This window comes from Leptopilina heterotoma, unplaced genomic scaffold (genome assembly GCF_015476425.1).
Source record: "Leptopilina heterotoma isolate Lh14 unplaced genomic scaffold, ASM1547642v1 Lhet_353, whole genome shotgun sequence".
NCBI classification, from domain to species: Eukaryota; Metazoa; Arthropoda; class Insecta; order Hymenoptera; family Figitidae; genus Leptopilina; species Leptopilina heterotoma.
This window is the reverse complement of record NW_025111035.1, coordinates 630567-656334: the sequence shown is the minus strand read 5'-3', so window position 1 is coordinate 656334 and position 25768 is coordinate 630567. Positions and strand designations below refer to the sequence as shown.

Here is a 25768-nt window from a genome sequence, read left to right as displayed (position 1 = left end):
ATACTTTGTAAAACATTCTTTACTCACACTCAGTATCAAATTTATCTTTCCTTAACGTTCTCAAGTGCTAACTTTAAAGATTAATGGCAACATTATTATGGAAGCACTCAATTACTTAAATATCTTTTGTTTCGTCCATTGAAGTGAGCAGGAAACAGGTCAAAGAAAATCAGAGGCTCGTTTTATAACTGTGATCTCTTCTGGTTTTTATTTAGAAAAAATTTAAAAAATCGTAGTGTAATTATTTATTTGCATGTTTGTTAAATGCTCGCAAAAATAAAGTATATCATTATTTTAAATGAATATAAATATTGTTGTATTTAAAAGGTTCGTGAAAATCTCCTACACTGCTTTATGCATAATGTCCGCACAAAAATGTCTATCCAAAAAGAAAAACAATTGATTTTGACAGTTCCCATTGCTGTCTGCACATAAATCATTAACGTTAACGTCCAGTCAATCGAGAGAGCAAAGTCTTATTACAGGAATTCTTTGGACAGGAACCACTTCTGTCCGGACATTACCGAGTCATATTTTTTAACAGCGTACGTTTTTGTTCCATCAGCAGAGTAATATAGTTCTTAGAAAACTTTGGGGAATTTTTGTCAGTCAAAACTGACGCTGAAGCTTTAGGTAAACGAAACTTTTGATATTCTCAAGATACACTCCGTTGAAAACCTTTCAGAACGATCTTTACTCAAGTTCCTGTTTCAAAATCCTTCATGAGATACCCTGTAAATTCCTATAAAAGATCAAGTTCCTATGTATGACCTATTGTATAGGTTTCTACAGGAATAATCTGTAAAATAAGATCCTTAAAAGGATTTTACTAATTATGTTTTCCTTCAAAAGAACCTGTATGTGAATATTCTTTATACAAATTGTTACACAGGGGTCCTTGTTAAGAATCATTCTACAAGTTATAAAAGAAGTCATTATCTCTTAATAGTAGTGTATAAAATAATTATCAAAAAATTGTCTGCATCATATACTCAAACTTTTGTATGTACATGGCTTGAAATTAATGTTTTTCTTATACAGTCAACTGAAAATGCAGACAATTTTGTACTTGCACCAAGTTTTCTTATTGCAAAGTTGACGCAAACGTGCGCTCTCTTCTTTTTTTCTATCTGCGAATATGTAGGCTTGAATTGTTTACATCTATACAGAGTTTACACGTAGTTATACTGGATATTATATTATGTATAGTGCTCCGCCACAAGGACGGGTTTTATCGCCTCAGCATGTAAGCTTTAAGGAGCTTTTATGGCATTGGCATAGTGAAGCACCATTGTAAAGTTGACCAACTGCAATAGCAATACATTCGTCTAGTCTTGTCATATATGTCTATTTGATCTTATGTCGGTTATAGCTCCCCACAATTCAATGACAAAATCGTCGGTAAAACCAAAAGCTTCTAGGTCTGAATTATCTATTGCTTCCGCAAACTCCATGCTGTTGCGCTTTCTGTCTGACAATTCCCAAATTCTTGTAGCTGAAATTTTCAAATAAGACAAATTAATACCAACAACACATTTGTTAATTTTGTTAATTTTGTTAATTTTGTTAATTAATAAAGTTTACTTGGTGAATATAACCACTAAATTACCTAGTTCCGTATCATTTATACCCATAAAACTCTCTAAAATCGTATTAATTTTTTCAACGCCAAGTGTCATGATGTCTTCATTTTTCTAAAAAATCATATGTTCTAGGGTGAAAAATAATTCAGAGTATAATTAAAATTATTAAGATAAAGAGCGGAGTGATAGAAGATAAAAACGTACGTACTATTTTCTCTATTTTGACGCTACCATCAGCCTTAAATCTCAGAGTTTCTTTTCCTGAATTACTAATAATTGGTTTCCTACTCTTCTTGAAATCCCCTCTTGGTCCAATGCCCTCAAAATCACTTTTTAAAGGTTCAACCAATCTTAAAGTAAATAATGAACCTTTCGGTATTTCTTTGAGCATTTTAGCAACCTCAAAATGCCGTTTTCCAACTAAATTGGTGGAATTAATTTTCTCAATGTGGTCGCCGATTTCAATAACTTTGACTTTGTCAATTACGGAGCCCTCTTTTATTCGTTTAATAAATGCATATCCAGCGCCGTTGTCTGTAATTGTAAGACCCAATGCATTGTCAGACTTGACTAGCTCAATTTCTTTCGACTGACCTGCAAGTTATTGAAATTTTTAAAACATTTCATTGTCTTGTAATTCATATAATACATATTAAACTTCCACCTCTAGTGCCTTTGTTTGAACCTACTCTAGTACCTTTTCGGTGAGCAAAGATAAAATCATCTAGGCCGATTTGTCCACCCAGTAGTTGTGACATTTCGGCTTTATGTGTATTTAAAGTACAAAATATTATCTGAAATAAAAAATGAAGTAAATTGTCATTTAATTAAATGTTAAATCATTTCCTTACATTTACTTTTTATCACTTGTAGATTTTGATGTAATAATTAATTAACCTCGCGATATAACACGTAACTTTAAAAGCGACAACTAATTCATTTACCCAAATAATTGGGAATAATGAAAATAATAATTTATTCCATTGTTTAAATAAAGAGTCAAGTGAATAAACAAAAATGAAAATCAATTGCACTACTTACTTCTTCTGAAGGTATATCATAACATTCTCCAATTTTTTGGTAGAGCTCTCGTACGTTACTAAAACCAGAAATTAATTTTGTAGAACTGCCGTGAGCCATTTGACAATGGAACTCCAGTGGTTGGTGCTCACTCTCTAAATTATTTCGTGAAACATTGCTTTGATTGCCGATATTAATATTATTAGGTTCAATTTGACCAGTCACATTGTTTGTCTTTTCCATCTCAGGAGTTCTAGATGAAGCTTTATGTTTGAATAGCGGCATTTCTGAAGATAAATATCAAGTTCAAATAAAGTAAGAAACTAAACTTTTTCTTTTAAAAATATAATTTATATTGTATAATCTACTGTGCTGTTTCTACTGGGTTTCTCGTTCGAGTAAAATTACACTTATTAAATTTGCCTTACACATTATGACACGTCAGTCGTCACTTGATAATTGAAAAATAGTATTTTTTTAAACAGTGATTATGTGAAGCTAGAAACTTTATCTCTGCATTGTTGAAGAATTACTGATTAAACGTTACGTTTATCTACGAAAAGTATGAGCTTATATGTATATGACAGTACGATTCTTTTTACAAAAGAAATGATAATGTGATGTCTTACTCACTCATCTTTATTATTGCATCCCTTTATTATATATTAAGTAAAATTTTTAAATTTCAGATTTTGATAGTATTTTTAGGTACTCTATTGAATCATATCTAAAATTATTTTCTTATTAATTTCTTAATAAGATTAGTACATCATTTGAGAAAACATTTAAGCAACTATAATTAATAAATTTCGTTACTATCACAAAGAATCTAATTGAAATAATTAATGTTGTAAATAATCCTGAAAGGCTTTCTTAATATATTATGTACGTTCGCATGAAAAGGAGCAACTTTGTCGATTTTATTTTAGGAGATAATCGCCACCTTCGAAAAGTGATTCAGACTTTTGATTTTTTTTTATTGTTGGAAACCAAACCCCAAAGTGTCCCACAGTAAATAATGCGTCTACAATGACTTTATCGTAATGAAAACAACTAATAATCTTAACTTTAATTTTTAGTTAACAAGAGAACTAATGCAGATTTCAACTTTAAACTCGTTTTTCTCTAAATTAAGTTTTTTGCACTTCTAACTTTGAATCTCTATAACTCGGCGAATTTCCCACCTAGAGGGGTCTACTAAGGCAGCTCAAAGTGTTGAAAATGTAATAAAAAATATGCTCATATAGATAATGTTCAATAGTGCCAAAGTTTCATGCGGATGTACACATGTATAGAAAAAAATATTTATTGTCAAAAAAATACCAATACTTTTTTCAATTGGGTTTGAACATTTTTAAATCTATTATATGTATATTCATACAAATACACAAAATGGGTTTAAAAATAAGAGACCATTCTTTTTGAATGGTCTTTTATTTTTATTAAACTCATTTTGGGCAGAGGGGGGTGTACGTTTTACAGAGAATCCCCCACAGACGAGTGCATTTTTATAAAATATTAATATTCAGTATATATATTATTCATAATTATTCATTCTTGTTATTTTGAATTTAAAAAGTATAAATTTTTTTTGAGAATATAACATAGAAAGAATAATCTCACATAAAGCTTATATAGATAATTAATATAAGACTGTTTTTTAAAAGAAATATAAAACAAATTCTAATTATTAAAAAAAAATAAAACTTGAATAGAAAAAATTATATAAAATGAATATAATAGAAGAGAAGAATAAAAAAAAAGATAAGTGGGAGTGAAATTTTTAAAAAAAATGTGGGAAATGAGCAAAATTGACTGTGGTGCCTGTCTGTTTACAACCTGTCAATCGTCTGCTTAAAAATGTACAGGTCCTTCGAATACTCTGCTCAATATATATACATTTCGTTTGACAGCAAATCAATTAAAATAATCGATACACATGTCACTTATAAATTATATACCCTAAATCCAGTCCACAATAGAGAAAATTATAAAAACTAACATTACATTTTAGAATGTTTAATGCTTTAAAAAAATATTATTGTTATTTGATCAGCACAGATATAATTTTGAAAACAGATCTTTGAAAATAGAGAACTTAAAAGACTTTTTGAAATTTGTCAAAATTTGGTGATATGAAATAAATATAATTGTTTAAATATCTAACTTTGAACATGTATGTATATTTGAATATAAACAATAATTGTAATAATTACCTGCATAAATTAGTAAAGATATTGTAAAGCACCATAAAGCACTGTTCCGAACCGAAAACACCTGTTGCTTGACATGAATATTTGTAAGATTTGTAAGTGTATTTAGCGATAATATTCTTAATTAGGGTTCTTCTACAACCACCTTTTAGGCCAAAGCGAATAGAAATGTAACCGTGTCGTAAATCGTAATGGAAGAATGAGTTAGAGAAGAAAAAAACAATATACTTATCTTTCCCTAAAACTCATTCTTACGTAAACAAACGTAACCACATTTCTATTCTGCTTTGGCCTTTTTTCATCGGTTTTCGGCAATTCGTATAAAAAGGATAGTAGATGGCTTTTCCCACTTATAATAAAATTCTGCTTTCGGTTTGATGATGGGGTAAGCCGTAAGCAGCAGCAATAATATTTTCTTTCTCGTTTACTCCAATTGTCCAACTCTTTCACTCCCATTGCTGCGAGCTGTGACCGCACCATTATGATTGTGTTCCGTCGTTCCCGTTTAAAAATCTATTTTGTTTTGGCTTTTGCTGCGCACTCGAGTGTATTCACCTTAATGGAATCTGTCAAAGAAGGACAACATGATGTCAACTTGAATCTACCTGTTTCTCTGATTTCGCTCAGCAGACAGCGGTGTATTCTCTGTGTTTGCAGTACTCAAGGATGAATTATAAACAAACGTGTCGTGTCGTGTTCTAAATGAATTTTAAGATGAAAAACTAACATTAATGGATAAGGAGAAATTGACAAGTGCTGCAGATGTAAATAATACGTTGACTGTGCACCTTTCTAGGTTGTGATTGTTTTTTTATTTTACAAAAGGATACTGCCTCTCCAAGTCACTGCCGTGTTGATTGTTTTGTTAGCAATAAAATTTCTAACTTCAAGTGACAAGTGGTATGTAGATGTATATTACACATTTTCACGCGTGACGATAATCTTTGCTACCTATGTATAATTCACCTGCTACAATACACCTGATACATCTTTGAATGGTAATGAAAGTAGAAACATTTTATTTCATTTTTTATGAAAACGATTTGCAGAAATTTTTATTTTTAAATTAATTAACTTTTACATTGCTGTAAATTAATAGTGCATAATATAGAATCCGGCGGGTGAAAATTATGTTGTAGCTAAATAGTTTCAATCTTTAAATAATCATTTAATTTAATTTCATATTATATTATAAAAGTAGGCATATTTTAATTTTAAGCTGCAATATACGTAATAAATGTATATATGTCAAATGTCAAGGGAGTCTTTTCATTTTTTAGAAAAGATTAGAAAATAATTTAGGTTGGTGACACACCTAAAATAATCATTTTAGATAGAGAACTATCACTTTTAGAGAGATAATAAAATTGAAGATAAGGTCGAAAGTCATCCATCAGTTTCTTCGAATAAACACGGATAGTATTGTTTTCCCAAGGAAAAAACAAGCCACTTTACCTTGTATAATTTTATTCAGCTCAATAAATAAGTATATTTTTGACCTTGTCTCTAGATACCTTAGGGAATATTTCAATTTGTTTACGTTAGTGTTTTTGTTTTTGTCAGTAGACTGAATCCATTTTAAATCACACAAGTCGACAAAATAATTCAAGTCATACATTTACATGTTGCTAAAATATATTATTGTATATGTATATATTTTTCCTAAAAACTGTTTTTAACCACCAAGTTATGCACATTTAAATTTTCAGTGGTTTAGAAATTTCGAAAAACAGTGAATCTAATGGAATTGGTTTTCTTGGCTCTTGTAGATGATCCCGTCTTCTTCGAAATCCCATTTAAAATTTGTAAAAATCTTAAAAATTATAGGAATGAGGGATGATTTTCCGAAAATAAATAAGGTTACTTTTCTCTTTTACAATCACCACTTTTTTATCAACATTTTATCAGAAATTCTCAGCATAATGAAGAGCAATTCCTATATAGGTTTCAAGAGGGCTAAACCTTTCTGACATCAACAATAATATTTTTTATAGGTACCTTAAATGTAAATTAACATTTTTTGAAAATATAATTTTTATATTCTCATTTGGAAGTTTATAACAGTAAATATTTTGAAAGAAAATTCTCCTGGCTGTCGGAAAGGTTTAGCCGCTTGAAACGAATATGAATTGTTCTTCATTATGTTAAGAATCTCTGGTAAAAAGTTGATAAGAAAATTGACCTTATTTATTTTCGGCAAATCTTTCCCTATTTCGTTAATTTTTAAGCTTTTTACAAAATTTAAACAGTACTTTAAAGAGGAAAAGCTACCGTACATTTATATTAAAAAAAAAAAAAAATTACAAATAAAACAATTCTTTTTCTGAGTTCTACCACTCAAAGTTGAAATGTGCATAACTTTATCTTTATTCGGTAAAAATAGTTTTTAGGAAAAATAAAAAATACGTGTCTCTTTATTTTTTATACGTGGAATGAGACATTTTATTGACAGTTAAATTTACAACTTGAAGTTAGTCGACTTGCCTGATTTGAAATGGATTCAAGACAGTAACAAGTTTTATCACCACCGAGACCACATTTGCAATATGGACTTTGTTCTTTTTAACTTTTAAGCATTCGATTTGTGCGATTTTGAGCATACTCTAATTCTAGTGATTCTTTACATTTTGAGAGCTCCTAATGATAAAAAAAATTGGTTTTAGATGGGTGTATGTAGACAGATGTAGAAACCTATTTTCCTATGTTTCTATTTCATGATCTCCAAGTTTTGAACGTTCAAATGAACGAAATATTTTTTATTGAAGATATTTTTATAAATATTACTAATCACAAAAAATTTAAAAAGTGAAATATTTACGGTTAGAAACTCAGTTATTAAATTTTTGGATAGTGACGCAAAATAATTGCAATAAAAATTTAATTTGTAGAGGAAATAAATAAATTTCCTTCATTTGAACGTTCAGAACTTTAGGATCTTTCTATTTCCATGAGGAAGTAATCTTGTTAGCCGTAAGGCGGGCAGATTTTTTTAATTTGCCAAACTGCGATTTATGACATTTTCCATTTTTTCAATTAAGCAACAAAAAAGGAAACAAACCGCTTTTATTTCAAGTTATCTGGCGATCTCCTTCATGTAATGAGTTTTCAATCACTGTTCTACGATTTCATAATCTTTTATTAATTTAACAGAGTAATCGTTTTTTAATTAAAGTTCAAACTGGCTTTCAGTGACGTTCACAAGAAGAAGAAAGTTACTCAGTAAGTTTATTAATTAAAAAGATTTATTAATCATAGGACTTTCGATAATTTCTCTGGAATTTCTTGATTACTTCCGATTATCGCCCAACAGAAACGACACTGACTGCTTTAACTTTAACTGAAGTGAAATTAGTAACAAACATTTTTTAACAAGTTTTTCGCTACCCATCAGAGACCTTATACAATTACCTTATAAGACTGCAAAAGGTGCTTTAAAGACAGTCCACAAAAAAGGGCACGCATGAATACAACTCATTAGGCAGAATTTTTATTTCATTTGTCATAATTTCCTTTTATCTTTGATTTTCATTGTTTCGAATTTTCATTCATTTCGCCTTAAATTTACCTGATTTTTTACTTGGAATTTTTATGTAATCGAATTTGTAATATGAAAAATTTAACCAACTTTATATACTTGAAATATTTATAAGAACCATAATTAATGTAGAATTTCTACCAAGTCGAATTTTTAAGTTTCAGAATTTTCATTTAATAGATTCTTCATTTTCCACGAATTCTCATTTTGATTAAAATGTCGAAAGATCAATTGTCAGAATTTTCATTTCTCCGAATAAACATCCACCAGGAAGATTTCGCTCTTAACTCAATTCTTGAAATTTCTTAAATTTTATTTTTGCAACACTAACCTGTAAAATTGAATTTTACACACAGAAAACTGTGTGTAAAGTACTTCTTTTTATAGCGGTGTGTAAAGTGTTACTTTACACACCGCTAGCAGTGTGTAAAGTGAATTCCAGTGTGTAAAGTGATTTTCAGTGCGTAAAAAGGTTACTTTACGCATTCTTGTGACTGTTTGATGAGAAACAATGAAATAATGCTTTTAATTAACAATTTACAATCACATTTTTTTATTTTAGCTTCTAGAAAAATTCATTTAACAGTTCCCCACTACACCTAAAGTTACAGTAATATTGGCAATATTGCTGCAAGTTTAGTTGTTGTAGTGTTGCAAAAAATTTCGTATGGCACTCGTGCGTAAATCAGATTATACTTGTGTGACTTGCAGCACTCGCCTTCGGCTCGAGCTGCAAACGTCACACTCGTATAATCAACGATTTTACGCACTTGTATCATAAATAACTATTTTTATTAGAAGGCAGTCGCAAAACGATTAAGTTTCTTGAAATTAGAAAACATGAATTTTTGAGGTGCTCACAATCCGAAAATTGCCATTAAATATAAATTTTAAGGCACTAAATAATTTTTCTACTTTTTTTAAAACGAGTTTTGCATCATTTTTCTCCTTACTCGCAAGTGGAATTAATATCATGATCAATCGCAAATCGAGAATGTAATTCTTGATGTTGTAATAATTTTAAAAGTGTCTGTCTATAGAAAACAATTCATTCAGAGAATTCCAACAAATTTTATGTTCTTCGTTTTATGTAAATATTTTCAATTTTCAAGGAAGCTTCCTCTGTGTTTTTCCCCTAAAGTGAAATATTTTTATAAATTATTACTTGGATTCATCGCAGTAATGTTAACCTATAAAGAAGTGTTTTATATGAAAACTAAAGATTAATGTTGATACTTTTATGTTTCAGGACTAAACAACCGAGAAGCGTTAACTGAAGAGATTAAATGCATTATTTATGTTTTGAATTACTGATCTACAATAATGGAAGATTGATAAGATGGTTTAGAATAAGGAGGTATTGCGAAACACTTAAGTTAACTTAACATTGACAGTATTTAGCAGAGATTTTGGGTGAATAAGTATTATTAAAGAATAGAGTAAGAACTCACGTCGTGGAACAAGCCACCAATAGAATCGATACCGCTACGAAGAACAGGCGGTGGCGGTGCTGGAAAAAGAGTAGGAAAAAAGTAGAAAAAAAAGACTAAAAGTTTTCGAAAATTTTCGAAAATTTATTGCAATCGAACCTGAAGAAACTCACTGACATGTTAGGTGGAACAAGACGTTTGAATTGGTCCCTTCGTTTGTCGCTAGTTTTTAATGTATGTGTTATTCTTTATGTCTGCGTCTATTACCGAACGACACCCGGACCCTGGGTGGACGAAACGCCAAGCAACTGGAGTCTCAATCAGATTCAGCCTTTAGCATTTATAGATAATATAAACGTTTCCAATTCGTCTTTGCCTTTCTCAACTATTTCTTCTCGCGGCAAGGAGAAGCATTCTGCAAATCATTTCAAGAAAGATATTTCGCAAGTTCAGAAGTCGGCGAACCATTTTCCCGAAGAGAAGAAGAAGAAAATACTCAAGACAAATTTAGAAAACAAATTAAATGACAATAACACGGATCATCAAAATGAAACGGTAACTAAATTTTTTGCTCTCCTGTGAATAGACATCTCTTCAGCATATGTCTGAATTAAACTTTCAACTGTTTTACATTTTACAGATTCGAGCCAAGACTCGTTCGTCATCTTCACTTGAAGAGGCAATACCTTGCCGAGAAAAGTCTATGGAGCCCCGAATATCCCAAAGAGGCGACTACTGGGTTCTCTATAATTACGTGCCAATGAATATGTTCGTGCACTGCTGGGAAAGCGTCACCTACTCGACGCACGCTGACTACACCTTCTTCGACAACTTGGAGCCTCTGCTCGATCGGTGGAGAGCCCCAATATCTATAGCTCTCCATGCGCCTGGTACAGACTTTCAGCCAACCATCGATTCCATCAAGTACGCTCGCAGTTGCGGAAGTCCTTTGGTCAGCCAGCTGGTCACCTTCCACATATACTTCAGCAGCAAGCATATGCCGAAAACGGTTTGTTTCAACCTTATTAAATCTCCATTTCGCACACATTATGTAATATCTAGTGTACAATTACTGTCATTTTGCAGATTCCTTCGAGAAATAAGATAATATCGGAACAATACAATTGTTCGTTGACGCCTCCATGGGTCAATGTCTCCGTTTCCAAACTATATAAAACTGAGAAGAGATTACTTTATCCCGTGAATTTGGGTCGAAACGTTGCTCGAGAGTCAGCTGTAACGCATTACGTACTCGCAAGTGACATTGAACTTTATCCTAGTCCGAATCTACCAGAAAAGTTCTTGGAAATGATTCGAAGAAAAAATCAACCTTCGCTTTCGAAACCAAATCCTAAAGTTTTCGTACTTTCTATTTTTGAAGTAACTAAAACAGCTCAACCGCCTACCAATAAGACAATACTGGTAATAATCATATTATTTGTTAGTGTTCTTATTTTGGCAAAGTTCAAAAGTCTCCACCTGGAAAATTAATCAAAATTTATATTAATATACCTGCTTTTGTCCGTTTACACTACGAAGAAGATTTGTATATTTTTTATCAGGAATATAATAGGTATATGTATAGTGAGGCCATCCCTGCTAAAAAAGTATCCAAAACTTGTTCGTAGTGTATACGGTCAACTGCAGATCTACTCTTGTATTAAAGAAATTTATCAAGCTTGTAAGTAGTGAAGAAAATATTTCCAATATATAGATTTGTAAAAATTTTATTTCAAACATATATGACCATGTATCACGAAAATGCCGAGTTTAAGAATTGTTGGTAAATTTTTATGAACTTGAAAAAATATTGGTGATTTTCATTAAAAAATTATACATGTGTTTACCATTTGAAATTTTAGTCGATTCTGTTGATTCTTTCTCTATGAACTTCTCCAAAATAAGAACCACTACACTATTGTACTTACACAATTGGAGGTTTATAGCACAAAAGATTCTTGTATAAAGTTATCAAATGGAAGATTTGACGGTATTCATTGTTGAAAAAATGAAAAATTATTATCATTCGGTGCATACAGACTGTAGACATTCATAGAAATGTATGTATTTTTCAGTTGCAAATGTTAAAATCAGGAAAAGCAATACCATTTCACAAAAAAGTGTGTCCTGGATGCCACAACATACCAAAAAGTAAAGAGTGGCAAGAAGCAGCAGAAACGGAAGGTTTAAATATATTTCACGTGGGAAAGAGAGCAGGTACTTTCGTTCACTGGGAACCAATTTTTATAGGAACCAATAATGATCCACTTTATGATGAGAGGCTTAGCTGGGAGGGCAGAAGTGATAAAATGCCACAGGTATCATTTTTTATTTATAAATTAAACTGAATAATATTATTTTTATTGATGATGATGCGCGAGAATCTCATTTTTCTCTCTACATGAGTTTAGTGTACTTCTGCAAACTTTGTATTACAAAATTTCTATTTATTAACAATGTGACTTTTGGCTATGCATTCTTATGGTTTTGAATGTGCCGAACACGAATCTAACGTCAAAAATAACTTCTAACAGCTACAAGCTATCAAACTTATATAATTGACAATTTCAACAAGTTTTTGAGAAAATTCAGTTCGTATTCTTTCAGAAGTTTCAAATTAATTATCACTAAATTAATTTTTATTTATTATTATTCATTTATTTCATATATTTATATATATGAAAATAAATTGACCTTAAGAAATCCCTTTTTATATAATTTGACGGTTTTTTTTATCTGCTCCACATGTATTGAATTTCTAAATATATGAATTGAAATTTATAAAAAAAAACTGTCATATTTATAAATCCTAAATGTAAAATTTATTAAAATTTTAATTTTTTTTTAATTTGTCAACTTTTTATCAGACTTTTTATCATTATTGTGAGAAGTAATTTTTGACATCAGATTCGTGTTCGGCGCATCCAAAATCATAAAAATGCATAGCCACAGTTCACATTGTTGAGAAATAGAAAAGTTGTGACACAAAGTTTGCAGAAGTGCACTAAACCCATGTCGAATCTCATTTAAACTTTAACCCTTCGGTGGCACGGGTTAACATTTATTAAGTTGTTGTGCACAGCATAAGAACCATACACTACGTATCAGGGACCGTCAGGAAAGTTTAGTTTCGTTTCAGTTTCTGAGTTGATACAAAACTAAACTAACAAATTGAATTTAGTTTCGTGTCGATGCAAAACTAAATTAAAAAAACTTGATTTAAAAATGAAAAACTGAATTTATTTCAGTGTAAGACCAGAATGAATGTTTGAAAATACAATTATTTAGTGTTTCAATAGAAAAATCACAGCAAACAAAACAAACTTTAAAGAAGTAACTCCCGAGTGAGAATTTCCAGCCAGATCTTTAGAGGTCTCTTTAGAGGTGAAACACAAAATTAAGGGGTTAACACAAAGTTACGTCAAAAATATTCGATAAAAACTCAATTCGATTTGACATAATTATAATATTAAAAAGAAATCTATGATTCCCTTTCTTGAGAGTAAATTGAGTAAATTGAGTAAATTGAGTAAATTGATAAAATAAAATAAAATTTTGTCTTGCTTTTCAGGGATACGCCCTTTGTGTGTTAGATTACGATTTTCTAATATTGGACAACGCTTTTCTAGTTCACCGACCTGGAATTAAAGTGTATAAAAAAGACGCAAGACGAGATATGTTGACTGCCAAAACTAATCAGTTGATAAGAAAGATTATTGTGCCGGAACTGAAAGTTCTATATGGTACTCGGAACAAGTGTGCCATTTGAAAATTCAAGTGATCCATGACTCAACTATTGATATTAACTAAGTGCCAAAGAAGAGTACTTTTATAATGGGCTTTGCAATTTTACAGATTTCTATTTTTATTAATTCTTTTTAATTTTGGCAAACTCCAACCAAAGTATTCACCTTTGGTACTTCAGTATTAAATACAAGTGCGAAAGTATACGTAAATATTTGGATGACTTAAGGGATAAGATTTTTTACTTACATGTCTGTACATAGTATAATGTTCAAAGCAGGTTTCAAATGTAGGGAGTTTAAAGCTAATAAATTTATATATTATAGTTTAATTTTAATAAGCTCATTGAATGTTGTCTCTTGCACTAATCACATCTGACTACTATTTTATTAAGTATATTATTAAGATATACTGCAAGGCCGTGCTCCGTGCAAGAGTCTTGTAGATAAAGATGTGGTTCACTGTTCACTGTTTACTGGTAACGAAGAACTTTAACACGCACAGACAAAGTACTTGACAGGTTCACGACGAATTTTAGACTGACGATAGATACTGGAACCGGGCTGCTACAAGACTGATTTGTCCCGCAAAACGGTGGTTTTGCGGGAACCCACCAAAATTCCATTTTCAGAGCAACAGCCCATTATTTTAAGAAGAGGGTTAAATTTCGTAGAAAAATGAATCAAAGATTCGCAGGTAAGCCCTCGAGCATTGTATTATATGATAAGAATAGTTGACCCCTCGATTGATTGCGACACGTGTTAGAGTTACATTGATTTCAAGTACAAAGGTTAATGCTTTGAAAATATAATATATATATTCTTAATTTTAAACATTTCAATAAAAGAAAATTATTCAGCACGAGGGCGTGACAATTGAAGGGAATTTATAAAAAGAAATCGCACCTTTATATATATATATATGTATATGTAGTTCATTTTTCATTATCATGGTGCTTCTACAAGAAAGTTTGTGTGCATCGTTTTGATAGTGTCTCTATTCATATATATGTCAATGAAAAAAAGATTGCAGAAGCAAAACGTCATTGTCAAATAAATTAGTTTATTGCTATCACTTTATCATCATGACTTGAAAAATCTATATTTTTACATATTATTCATAATTGCGGACGAGCGCCTATAAGTATATGTATAGTGGAAGTGCGTCTTTCCAATTCTCAGTGCTTATTTAGTGTATTTCTTGTTTTTCTTAGAGTTGCGAACTTGAAAAGAGAAAATGTTATCATTATGACAGCTGTTGTTACTGCTATGGAAATTCCCAACCACATTAGTATGTCACTCCTAACTTGATTTAGTGAAATTTCTTTTAAAGCTACAACACCGATAGACATCGTAGGAGTGTCACAATTTTCTTGGACGATAATGTCGTGTTGTTGAATTTGTTTGCCTTCGCATTTGATTAACTTTTTCAAATATTCTTCTTCATAGACTTGAGACAAAAGACTTGAAAGCACCCAACGAAGTGGATTATACTCCAAGTACCAGAATGGTAGGTTTTTTATGTGAAGAGTCACCCCTCCAGTTACACTCAGCTGTCCAATGATGAAACCAGAAGTCAGAACTGCTAGAATGGTCCATTTACAAATATGCGACAGTAAAAGACAGATCAGGTGGAGAAGCAATAAATAAATAATTGCTGTGAGGAAATAATGCCACACTATATTTAAAGACTCTTCCTTTGCTGGCAAATGTAACCCCGACATCGCATACCCTGGAGCTAAGTAGGCTGCATAGACGACAGTCCAGGAGGGAATATTGCAGAGGAGCTGAGAGAGGAATTAAATTTGGAATTTAGAATGACACTTTTGATTGATCAAAAAGATTAAAGAATAAACAAATTCTCTGTACACTTACCTTGACAGTAATGTAGACCAATCTCCCATATAGTTCATCTTTCATTTCTCTTTCAACTTTGACCCTGGTTTTAATAGCTTCTCTAATGGAAATTAGGATAAGAGGCCAGTGCAGTATTCCCAAGCTTGAGTAGTAGAAGCCAATTCGATCTCTTAGGTTTACGTTGGAATCGTTCGCTACGTCCCAGAAGACAGCGCCGAGAATAATGCTCAATGTGGCGGATATGACGATTTTCTTGATCAACTTTGTCAGCGACCAAGGTTGACTGTAAATTAAAGCTCTTGCAAATAGGGCATAAATTTGCAGAAATACGTTTGCATTAGTGTTGGAAGGAGGCAAAGCTCCGGGAATGCCCGGTTCACTGAGAGGCGGCAATTTGGCCTTGGCCAGTTCTGCCAAGTGATCTATTCTCTGCGATGATTCCAACATTGCTTCGGTCGATAAGTCGTCCAGCGTGACCAAGTCTACTGCAGATGCAATCAAATACATGTTTATAAAGTTTACATCATGAAGAATAAAATAATAATCTTGAGAATTACTTACAGTAGTAGTCGGAGGGATTTTTGAAAGGCGGGCATGGAAATTCAATTAGAGAAAAGTACGGAATCATGTCTCTCCTGGCTCCCGAATACATTATTTTTCCTCCCGAAGTAAGAGTCACTCTCGATATCATCGTCAGTATTTCATAAGTTGGAGGTTGGAGTGTGAGAATAACGAGTCTTTGTTTTCTAATTGACCACTGCCGCAAGTACTCCATGAGAAAAAAGGCGTCGAAAATATCGAGTCCGTGAGTTGGTTTATCTAGGACAAGAATGTGAGAGTCTTGCAACAGTCTGCAAGCTAAGGCAAGTCTTCTGGCTTCTGATGCTGTTAGGGTGTCAACTAAACAATGTTTGGTTGCTTCCAATCCCAAGTCTCCTAGAATCGCTTCTGCGTCTAGAGAAGACATTCTCGAGCCACCTTTAAGCAACATGTAAAAATTTAATGCTTGCTGAACTGTCAGATCTGGATTCAAATTACTTTCTGCTGGCAGGTAAGCCACCCGTGATCTGCAAGTTTAAGTCATTTTATAATGAGAATTCGCGTGGTTTCTTGCAATAAAAGAGACAATTAAAGAGACAAAAAATTTTTAAAATGTTGCGCTCGAACCTTAAAGTCCGGGAAGAAATTAATCTTCCATTCAGTAAGATGTCTCCACTTTGAATTCTTCTCCGTCCAGAAACTGTCTCCATAATCGCAGTGCCGTCCTTCTCAGTGGTGGCCATGATGGCAAGAATATCGGTTGCTCCGGCTTCGAAAGATATTCCGCTCAGAACGACTGACCCGTCGGACCGAGAGGATTCGATTCTGCGAAACTGAAGGTGGGGATGCTGAAGACATGGCGACGGTCTGAAGACGGCAGTGTTGTTCTTGGGCCTCAAAATTCCAGAACTGTTTTGGGGACCTGTCAGTGCGACACTGCATCGTCTATTCGCCTTCTCCGCGAGCAGGAGATTGGCCTCGCTGACACATCTGAGTCTCAAATTGTCTCCAACAGTCGGCGGCGAGAGGACGTTCTCACTCGAGTGAATGAGCCTAAAGTCAGGATCACTTCGAGATGATTTCATCTCTGTATTGTAGTGAGAAATTGGAATTCCGATCTGGGAAGTCCTGCGACCTTCCTCGCTGGAATTGCAATCGCTGGAGTCCTGTGTTCTCGAAGGTGGCAACACTCTTGGCAGTCCAAACTTCAAATAGGTGTAAGAGTTGCTGGCTAAGTGGTTCTTTGGTCCGTACCGAGGATGTCTCAAAATGCTTTGCACTGTCGAATCTCGAAGTTGGAAATTTCCATAGGGAAGAGGTGATTTCTCGGCTGACCCCAGCGCTGAATCAGTAAAGTCCGAGTTCAAGTTTTGTCTAAACGAATAACAGTTGAGTGTCATTAGGCAGTTGGCATTTAATTCATATACATATATTCCATTTGCGCTCACCTGTATATGGACCATGCATGCAAATCCTCACTTGCAGGCAGTGTCAGGCCGGAAGTGTCTAGCGCTCCCGGCACCGAGTAACGCCTTTCCAATTCCCAAGTTTCGGCATTCATTGCGTTTGCGTTCAGCTGAAATTAAACGTGGTCTTAAGTGTACATTGAATGAAATTCTTTTCATGTCAAATTCTGCTTACTCTCTTATAAGATAGTAAATCAAAGAAAATAAGGTGAATACCAAAAATAAGTATTTATTATTACGTATTTTTAATTATATTAAAGGTACATTCGATTGAGGCGAGAACAAAGAGAAATAATTTACGTTTGTTATAAATAATGTGTGAGGTAAGTATTAATTTCAAAATAAATTATGTTTAAAAGTTATTAAAATGAGATAGAAAAAACAATATTGCCAAGTTTTATTTCGGTTTATTTATACGTAAAAATAAACATTACGAAACGCATTTATATATTGAGTTAAAAAATGAATGATATTACAGCAATTATTAAAGAATTTATAAAAAAAACTTTTAAACGCATTCTGCAGCGAATATAAAATATTACGTACATTAAAATTTCTTACCTTCTGTAAAATAATTTATAAATCCTTACTCATCACATCATACACTTGAAATGAGTTTAATTTGCAGAATAGTAGTTAAAAAAATGTCATTGGTTTATCACATGTGTCACAGAGTTTATTCACTGTGTAGTTTGAGCAGTTGCATTTACATGTTGAAATTTGCGTTTCTTGCAAGAGTCTTCATCGTCATCGTCATCGTCACGTTGGAGTAAAGTCAAGTAAAGTGCATTGCCCCTTCTTTCATCAGAACGTTCAGAACAGAAGGAATCCCCTCCAAGTTGTTAATTCAAGGGAAGACATTCACCTCTACCCGCCGAGAGGCTATCAGGAATCTGCTGCTTGTACTTTACTATGTTGTTAGTCTCATGCTTCCTTGGTTCCAGCGAACTTTATGGCAGACCATGGACGGACTGAAACGAATAATGGAAAATAATGAAATGACTAGTTCGTTTGTCGGTGCCCAGCAACTCGTGGATTTGAACTTTTAATAGATGAATGGCGCACTCGAGTATTCGTTCGACGCAAGTTCGACGCCTTTTAAAAGTTGCTTCAAGTGATATTGAAATTAACAGTTCGGAAGGAATGCGTCATAACGGAAGCACTTCGCTCAGCTTTCAAAGGAGCGAGACAACTCTGACAACTGCATTATTTTAAAATAATGCTCAACTTTAGTCCAACAACATTTCACTTTAAATATATTTTTCAAGTAAGTACATGTGGAACAAATTAATTTCATTTTTTTTAAGGACCCCGCACAAAATACTTTGAAAAAAACTTTCTGTCAAGTTCATTATTATTAAAGCTTCAGGAAAGACTCAAAAAAAAATTCCGAAAAAGATTTTTTCTCTGACAAAAGGTCGGTTGTTTACTGTTTCGTTTACCCATAACTAAAAGTGATGAGTAACTATTTACATTTTTTGCGAGTAAACGAACCTGTAAACCGACTTTTTGTTTTGAGGAAAAATTGGTTAAGAATATAATTATTACATTTTGCTAGTCTTTCCTGAAGATTTCAATTAATTTAACCAAAAGTTTTTTTCAACGTATTTTCTGCGGGGTCTTTACCTTTTTCAAACTACTTGTTAAACAAATTAAGTGCGCGAGTATATACTTTTAGGAGAAGAAGAATATGTATCAAACATTTTTTTAAAAAAGTTTTTTTGCTGAAAATACAATAAAATTAGAAACGTGTTGTATTTTAGTGCAAAGTTTGCAAAATTGAGAAGCAATATAGTTAAAAGTATCGGGTTTTTAATAGATTGCCAATTTCCGGTGTAAGCAAATATTAAATTATACAATTGAGCAATTTATTCAAACTTTTATTATCTTTATCCTTCCTTAAAAGTAACTTTTTTAAATGTAAAGAGGATGCTTGAAATTTAAATTGGGAAATAAGTACTGGGAATATAATAAGATGAAGAATGCGAATTATTAGTGAAATAAAAACAGGGGCACTGAACATTCACACTACTTTGGAAAAGTCACACAACATTTCCCAAATGCAAAAAATAAGAAAGCATGCAAAAGGAATTGAGATCATGTTTTTTCACACACACACACACACACAGAACAATGAATTGTACAAGGACATAAATGGTTAATTTTATTAATAAAAAAGAAACAAAACACCAACTTCTCATCAATACAACCACATTGGATACCACATTGGATTCGCTATTTTGAAAATCTCACTTTTGTCTGGTAGAATCATCACGTTTTTTCGATGATATTACAGCGCATTTGATGAGAAAAATGATTTGTATTTGTTTAGGTTTCTTAGTGGGAAAGTTTGAAGAATCCTCTGGAATTTTGGTTTGAAAAACAATTGCGGAATGCAATCTTCAGACTGTGTTCTTGAAATTTCCAATGTCTTCTATTCCACCTCGATGTTTGCTGAGAGAAATAGTTTTGGCAAATATGAACCCACGGCAATTCTGAGAGACGTGTCGGCAAGAGTCCATGGAGGCGAAATTCTTTCAATTTTGGGTTCGAAGGGCTCTGGAAAACGTGCTCTTCTGGATGTGATAGGTAACTATTAAAATTATTCAGTGTCTGTCATGCAGCTTAAATTTAACACACTGTTCATTAGCAGGGAGAGTGGATGGGAAGACGAGAGGGCGAATATCGCTGTGCGGCAATCTGCTGACCTCAAAGGCGTTCAGGAAGCACGGAGGATACGTGACCCACCAGTGTCACCTTCTGCCCAGTCTCACGGTCCACCAGACGCTGAACTACGCCGTGTGGCTCGCCAACCTCAAGAACAGGAGGGCCAGAGTGAGGCAGATTGTGGCGGACCTGGCGCTCTCGCAGGTCGCGAGCAGGGCGGTGAGCGACCTCACGGGGCCCGAGTACAGGAGGCTCATGCTGGGAGTGCAGATTGCCAAAGACCCCATCCTGCTCCTGCTGGACGAGCCGACCTGGGACACGGACCCTCTCAACACTTACCTGATAGTGTCGATGCTGTGGTCCTACGTGACCAGGCGCGGGTCGATAGTGGTCCTGACTATGGAGACGCCTCGCTCCGACGTTCTGCCATTCGTGAGCCAAGTGACTCTGCTCTGTCTGGGCACCGTGGTCTACTCGGGGCCCACCAGGAGCATGCTCGACTACTTCACGCACATAGGATTTCCCTGCCCGGAGCTGGAAAACCCACTAATGTATTACCGTAAGTACATCTTCACTCGATGCTAAGATGCGACTATTTATTTTGTGACGAAGACAGGATTCAAAGAGAACGATGACAATACCGATTCCTACGCCGGAAAAGGGAAAAATAAGGAGCGTTGTTACTGGAAAAGCTTCTGGTATCCTAACTCTTCGCTGAACCAAAAATCAAACAAAAGAACAAAATTGTTGATCAGAGCGGGTGACAATTTAGTGACAATTAATTCGGACCACGACGAAAAAATGACGAGAAAATTCTCCCTAAATTGTTGTTAAATAATACTCCTGAATAAAGTTAATAATATTAAATTTAATTTAAGTCGTGTGCTTGGTTTCTGAAATTAATGATATCGAATCTCTCTGTAGCTCAATTGGTAGAGCATCCTACCGGCAATAGGAAGGTTCTGGGATCATACCCCAGCGGTGAGAGACGATTCATTTTTTTCAGAAACCATGCACAAAATAAAATATATTTTCAAATATTAATGAATTATTAATTTTGAAATATTGATTTCTGTCTTATCGATGATAAGCAAAATAAATATATATCCGCTAAATTGACACCTTACCATCTTATAATAATTATTAAATTTAATTATTATAAAAATAAACAAAGTTTATATCTAAACTTTGTCTTAATTATTTATTATAATTGTTTTTATATATTTGTAATTACAATTTTTGAACGTTTATTTTGAAAATGATATTATTGTTGTAACGTTACAATTTGTTTCTTACTCACGCAGTGTGTTTGTCAACTGTTGATCGGCGGTCGAGGGAAAAGTTCCTGGAATCTAATAGACAAATTTCAATCCTGGTCGAAAAATTTAAAACCGAAGGAGTCGTTTACATGAAAGACGCGACCAGTATTAAGGAGACGCGTTTGGGAATGACGCACAAGAGTATGCGTCTGGGGATCAAGCCGAGAAGCTTCTCAACCGTAACAGCTCTATATGTGTGAGTGGAATTCTTTTAAATAACTTGGTGCTTTCTTTTTCCTGGAAACAATAAAAATGAGTTATGCATAATTTGAATGTTTTCAGAAGGTACATGGCTGCCACATTTGCCTTGAATAAGTCTGGATTAGGTCATTTCGCAGCGAGGATTATGCTGTTGCCCTTCTCCACGGCACTGCTCAGCATTCTCTATGCCAATTCGAGTTCCTTTCAATCGAGAATATTCATCCAAACCAGTGGGCTAGTTTTCAACATTTTGACCCTGTTTTACGTGTCGGGAATAACAGTCACTGCCCTCCTCTGTAAGTTGCGCTTAACACGAAAGTGAAAAAGTGAAATTCCGAGCGTGCTCAACGCTTTAACACTATTATTGTCTATAATTAATTTTACAGTTCCAAGTTTCCGGATGAGATATTACCAAGAAAAACGTGAAGGTCTCTATGGAGGAACCATTTTCTTCCTCTCTTATACTCTGCTGAGTTTACCTCTCAGTTTAATCTCGACTTTGATCACGATCGGAATCCTCGTTCCACTTTTAAATCTCAACCTGTCGTCCTGGTTCTACATTTCGTGTACTCTTTGGGCGAGCTACATAGCGGCAGAGCAGCTGGCAATTGCGCTCCTGATGGTGATCGAGTGCCCCTTCACCGGGGCAATCACGGCGCTGTGTGTCGTGCTGGTCTCTCTTCTAATTGCATCGGGGGCCATGAGGAGTTTCAAAAACTTGCCAGAGTTCATGGTTGCATTTTCGAGTGGCCTGCCAGCCAGGTATGCCTCATTAGTCTTAAACAAATTGGCTCTGGACAGTCCCGAACTGCAAAACTTGCCCTACAACGAAACGACCAGCTGCCCAGGAAACAAAGAACTCTGCAGATATCCGGATGGAAAAACTTACTTGCTCGAGCGATTCACGAGAGACGGGGAAAGCCAAACAAATGTCTTTAATTTCCACTTTAATTTTCTCATATCTTTGGCATTTTCTTTAGGGCTCATCGTTTTCAATAGCATTTTGTACACACTGACGCTGCCCGGACGACTGAGAAGAAAATTTAGAGAATAAATTTTAAAAACCGCTGCCAAGTTAACTATAACGTGCGTTAACGTGCGTTTCATTCACACTTTGTTTCACTCGTCATATTTATTATATGACTTTTTCAAGAGTCAATAGATTTATTGCCTGAAAATTTCACACCAAAAACTAACATTCTCTAAGCAAAATGAAATATTGTTCTATTTTCATCAAACATTCATCATATAGGTAGGTACTTCAAAATCAGTTAAATATTCGTGAAAGACCGTCATTTTTTGTTGTTAATAAGTTTACTTTTATTTCTATTTATAAGTAAGATGAGGCAAATAATCGACAACTAATGATAGTTGCGTAAATTTGTATGTGAATTGAATTAATTAATTAATACACATTAAAGTGCAATATGCGTAACTTTCTGATGGCATACTTTATTATTGTATAATATTATGTAAACCGAACAAAACTTGTACGAATCGTATGATATAGTGTAATTTTTGTTAGTACATTTTATCAATAAGACAATAGTGATAGGTAATTGAACATTTTTATTGATGTAAATATTAGGTTTGATTTGCACCTTATTTGAATAAAAAGTGGAGGTTCGACATACATTTTTGTTCATTGATTAAAATAATTCTCTATTGTGAATTACATACTTTAGCTAAACATCTCAAAGCTACTTCGGAAGCTACTTCTCCATGATAATTAAACTGCGAAATTAGCCATCTTCTTGTGGAAGACTAGATGCTTAGAAGGTGGACGAGAATTTGGACCTTCCGTAATTAAATCTTCTGTATTCTCGATTGTAAGTATTTTTGGCCCTCAACCTCGTTTCTTGTCTATATCTGAAAAGAGGTCTAAATACTATATCGTTCGCAGTGTCCAAGTCTGAACTCAATGGCGGTGTCACTGGAATAGAATCTGAAATCAAAGCTACTCTCTACATAATTATAACCAACATTTTCAGAAATTGTATAACAAAACAACATTAATCTTATCCCTAATGAATTACTAAACGAATTCCCATTTATACAATTAGGTAGGAATTTTTAGTGGAGATCTTATTTTAGCTTACTTAACTTTTATTGCACTTTATTTTTTGCAACAAGCTAAGTGAATCTTCTGAGTCACTGCGACCATGAATGTCGAATTTTAAAAGAATCCGATTAATTTATAAGAATAATAAGACAAACGAAGACACTTAGACAAAGATTCCTTAATGAGTCTAATCTAATATTGTATACAACAAAAACCAATTAAAATAAAAAGATGTTAGTTCACAATAATAAAATAAATTAATCGAAATTCGAAATATTATACAATAATAAATAGACGTAAAATGCAATAAACAAATTATCGTAAAATAAAAATTTTCTGACGAATTTTTTAAGCTTTGACTTAAATTTATCTAATTTGGTAAGATTGTAGGGGAAAGGCTTGCAGGTTTTTCCACTTGTATTATTTTTTATTCTAGAAGTGTCATAATTAAAAACGCGACTGATATTGTTGTCAAATATCATTATGTTGTCAATATCAGTCGCGTTTTTAATTATGCCACTTCTAGAATAAAGAAAAACGCAAGTGAGACAACCTGCAAGCCTTTCGCTTACTTTTTGTATGTACTTGCATTATTATTTTTCCTTTTTGAATTAATTTCCCTGTTTTTTATTTTGCGTAAGCTATTTATTGTGTTTTACGTCTATTTATTAGTGTATAGTACCTATTTCGATTACTTTATTTTATTATTATGATCCAACATATGTTTTTTTGTATATATTAGACTCCCTGAAGAGGAATTCCGTGGATTTCGAAACGTTGCAATAACATTAAACATTGGATTCTAAATTGCTGATCTCATCAAATTTTATCAACAAAAAACATGGGTGAGCAGTAAAAAAATATAGGTACCTTTTGTCTGTCTGTTCCATTTGTCTTGATTATTGTCTCGTTCAGAGGAATCAGCTCTGCCAAACTCAATTCATTAACTTCTTTTACTTCACTAAAAGTGGAATTACTGCCCAATTTACTTGCTTTTCCTGCCATCCCTGGAATTTTGTGTACTTCTTGTTTGTTTGTTATTACCTATGTGCAAACATTGAAATTAGATAGCTGTGCAAAATTCGAATCGAATCGAATCGAGTTTTCTTTGGTTCGAACAACAAGACAAAAAGCTTCAAACAGTTGGGTTCGGATTATTTTGCACAGTTCTAATTGAGTAGGATTAAAGAAAACGACTTCCGTTCATTTCATCGAAATTGAAGTACAAGTATTTAATATTGAATTAAAACTTACTAAATTTGGAGTATTCGAAGGAAACACGATCAAATTCTTCTTCAGTACCACTTCGGATGTAGAATCATTCCCTAACGCAGATTTGATAATTGACTTTACATCTGGGTCCTGAATTCCTTTAATGATGTTTTTGTTAATAAGGTGTTGAGTGTCATTTGACAAACCATGCGCGTTTACGTCCAGAGTCCTATTTTCGATTCCATTCGTTTTCGCAAAGTGTAACAGGAAACATACAAAGTACACAACTTGCATGTTTCTAATCTGAAATATTCAAATTACATAGACCATCTTCGTAGCTAAATAATTTTTATTTTTTGACAATTCTCTAAATAGTATTTAATGAGGCGTTTTTAGAAAAATAAGTTTACTTACTTTAAAAATTTGAATCATTTTCTTTCTTTGAAACTCGTTCGAGTAAGCTCCTTCTTCTCTTTGTAATTGATTAGTGATTGATGTGGTTACTGCTATTGTTACTTATTGAATGCAGAAAAAATTAACAACACTCTGTCAATTTAGCTAAATGTGTTAATATTATGTCCTTCGAGCCTAACCTTTGCGTAATGTTTTCAAGGGTAAATAGTTGAATATAGTTGTTGCAAGGTCAGCTTGCAAAAGATAATATAATTTGCGATTTGACGTGTTACATCTCAGAAGGAGACTTGTAATGAACCAATTTTAATTTTAAAATCTGCCATTTTATTTACAGAGTAGGAGGCTCCGAACTAAGGAATTCCTTATTATCATTTGTCACAATGAAAGCAATGAAAGCTCTCTTCTTGAAAATTGGCAGGTGCACTTTTCTTTCTTTAATATTGATTTGTTTGTCTCACTGTAAGCAGGTGACCATTCAGAGCATTGCATTAAGATAATTTGATAAT

General features: G+C 33.4%; 5 protein-coding genes across 8 annotated transcripts; 2 read left to right on the top strand and 3 right to left on the bottom strand.

The window, feature by feature from the left end:
• Positions 1–153: 153 nt before the first annotated feature.
• LOC122505391 (PDZ domain-containing protein GIPC3) lies at positions 154–5100 on the bottom strand. Of its 2 annotated transcripts, none has more exons than XM_043616967.1 (6): positions 4820–5100; positions 2625–2890; positions 2281–2377; positions 1792–2177; positions 1610–1694; positions 154–1495 (listed from the first exon to the last, which is right to left on the bottom strand). In XM_043616967.1, exons 2-6 carry the CDS (start codon positions 2886–2888, stop codon positions 1338–1340), a joined length of 990 nt encoding a protein of 329 aa, XP_043472902.1. In that variant the 5' UTR covers positions 2889–2890; positions 4820–5100; the 3' UTR covers positions 154–1337. The 2 variants fall into 2 exon arrangements, with proteins under 2 accessions (XP_043472902.1, XP_043472903.1); XM_043616968.1 differs by lacking the exon at positions 4820–5100 and adding an exon at positions 3032–3109.
• Positions 5101–5430: 330 nt separating this feature from the next.
• On the top strand, positions 5431–13856 carry LOC122505389 (beta-1,4-glucuronyltransferase 1-like). 2 transcript variants are annotated; one of them, XM_043616963.1, is made up of 6 exons: positions 5431–5716; positions 9601–10336; positions 10422–10790; positions 10868–11203; positions 11857–12099; positions 13353–13856. In XM_043616963.1, exons 2-6 carry the CDS (start codon positions 9959–9961, stop codon positions 13548–13550), a joined length of 1524 nt encoding a protein of 507 aa, XP_043472898.1. In that variant the 5' UTR covers positions 5431–5716; positions 9601–9958; the 3' UTR covers positions 13551–13856. The 2 variants fall into 2 exon arrangements, with proteins under 2 accessions (XP_043472898.1, XP_043472899.1); XM_043616964.1 differs by having other exon boundaries at positions 5431–5814.
• Positions 13857–14567: 711 nt separating this feature from the next.
• LOC122505382 (ATP-binding cassette sub-family G member 8) lies at positions 14568–18131 on the bottom strand. 2 transcript variants are annotated; one of them, XM_043616938.1, is made up of 6 exons: positions 17949–18131; positions 17370–17497; positions 16549–17295; positions 15943–16448; positions 15400–15866; positions 14568–15311 (listed from the first exon to the last, which is right to left on the bottom strand). In XM_043616938.1, exons 2-6 carry the CDS (start codon positions 17480–17482, stop codon positions 14703–14705), a joined length of 2442 nt encoding a protein of 813 aa, XP_043472873.1. In that variant the 5' UTR covers positions 17483–17497; positions 17949–18131; the 3' UTR covers positions 14568–14702. The 2 variants fall into 2 exon arrangements, with proteins under 2 accessions (XP_043472873.1, XP_043472874.1); XM_043616939.1 differs by having other exon boundaries at positions 15400–15863.
• A 386-nt stretch (positions 18132–18517) lies between these two features.
• LOC122505384 (ATP-binding cassette sub-family G member 5) lies at positions 18518–23207 on the top strand. Its single transcript, XM_043616951.1, has 6 exons — positions 18518–18654; positions 19720–19976; positions 20038–20613; positions 21359–21569; positions 21656–21870; positions 21961–23207. Exons 2-6 carry the CDS (start codon positions 19781–19783, stop codon positions 22626–22628), a joined length of 1866 nt encoding a protein of 621 aa, XP_043472886.1. The 5' UTR covers positions 18518–18654; positions 19720–19780; the 3' UTR covers positions 22629–23207.
• On the bottom strand, positions 23124–25633 carry LOC122505394. The gene is made up of 4 exons (XM_043616972.1): positions 25263–25633; positions 24891–25151; positions 24507–24680; positions 23124–23538 (listed from the first exon to the last, which is right to left on the bottom strand). The coding sequence occupies exons 1-4, from the start codon at positions 25278–25280 to the stop codon at positions 23347–23349; spliced, it is 645 nt and encodes a 214-aa protein (XP_043472907.1). The 5' UTR covers positions 25281–25633; the 3' UTR covers positions 23124–23346.
• Between the last annotated feature and the right edge of the window lie 135 nt (positions 25634–25768).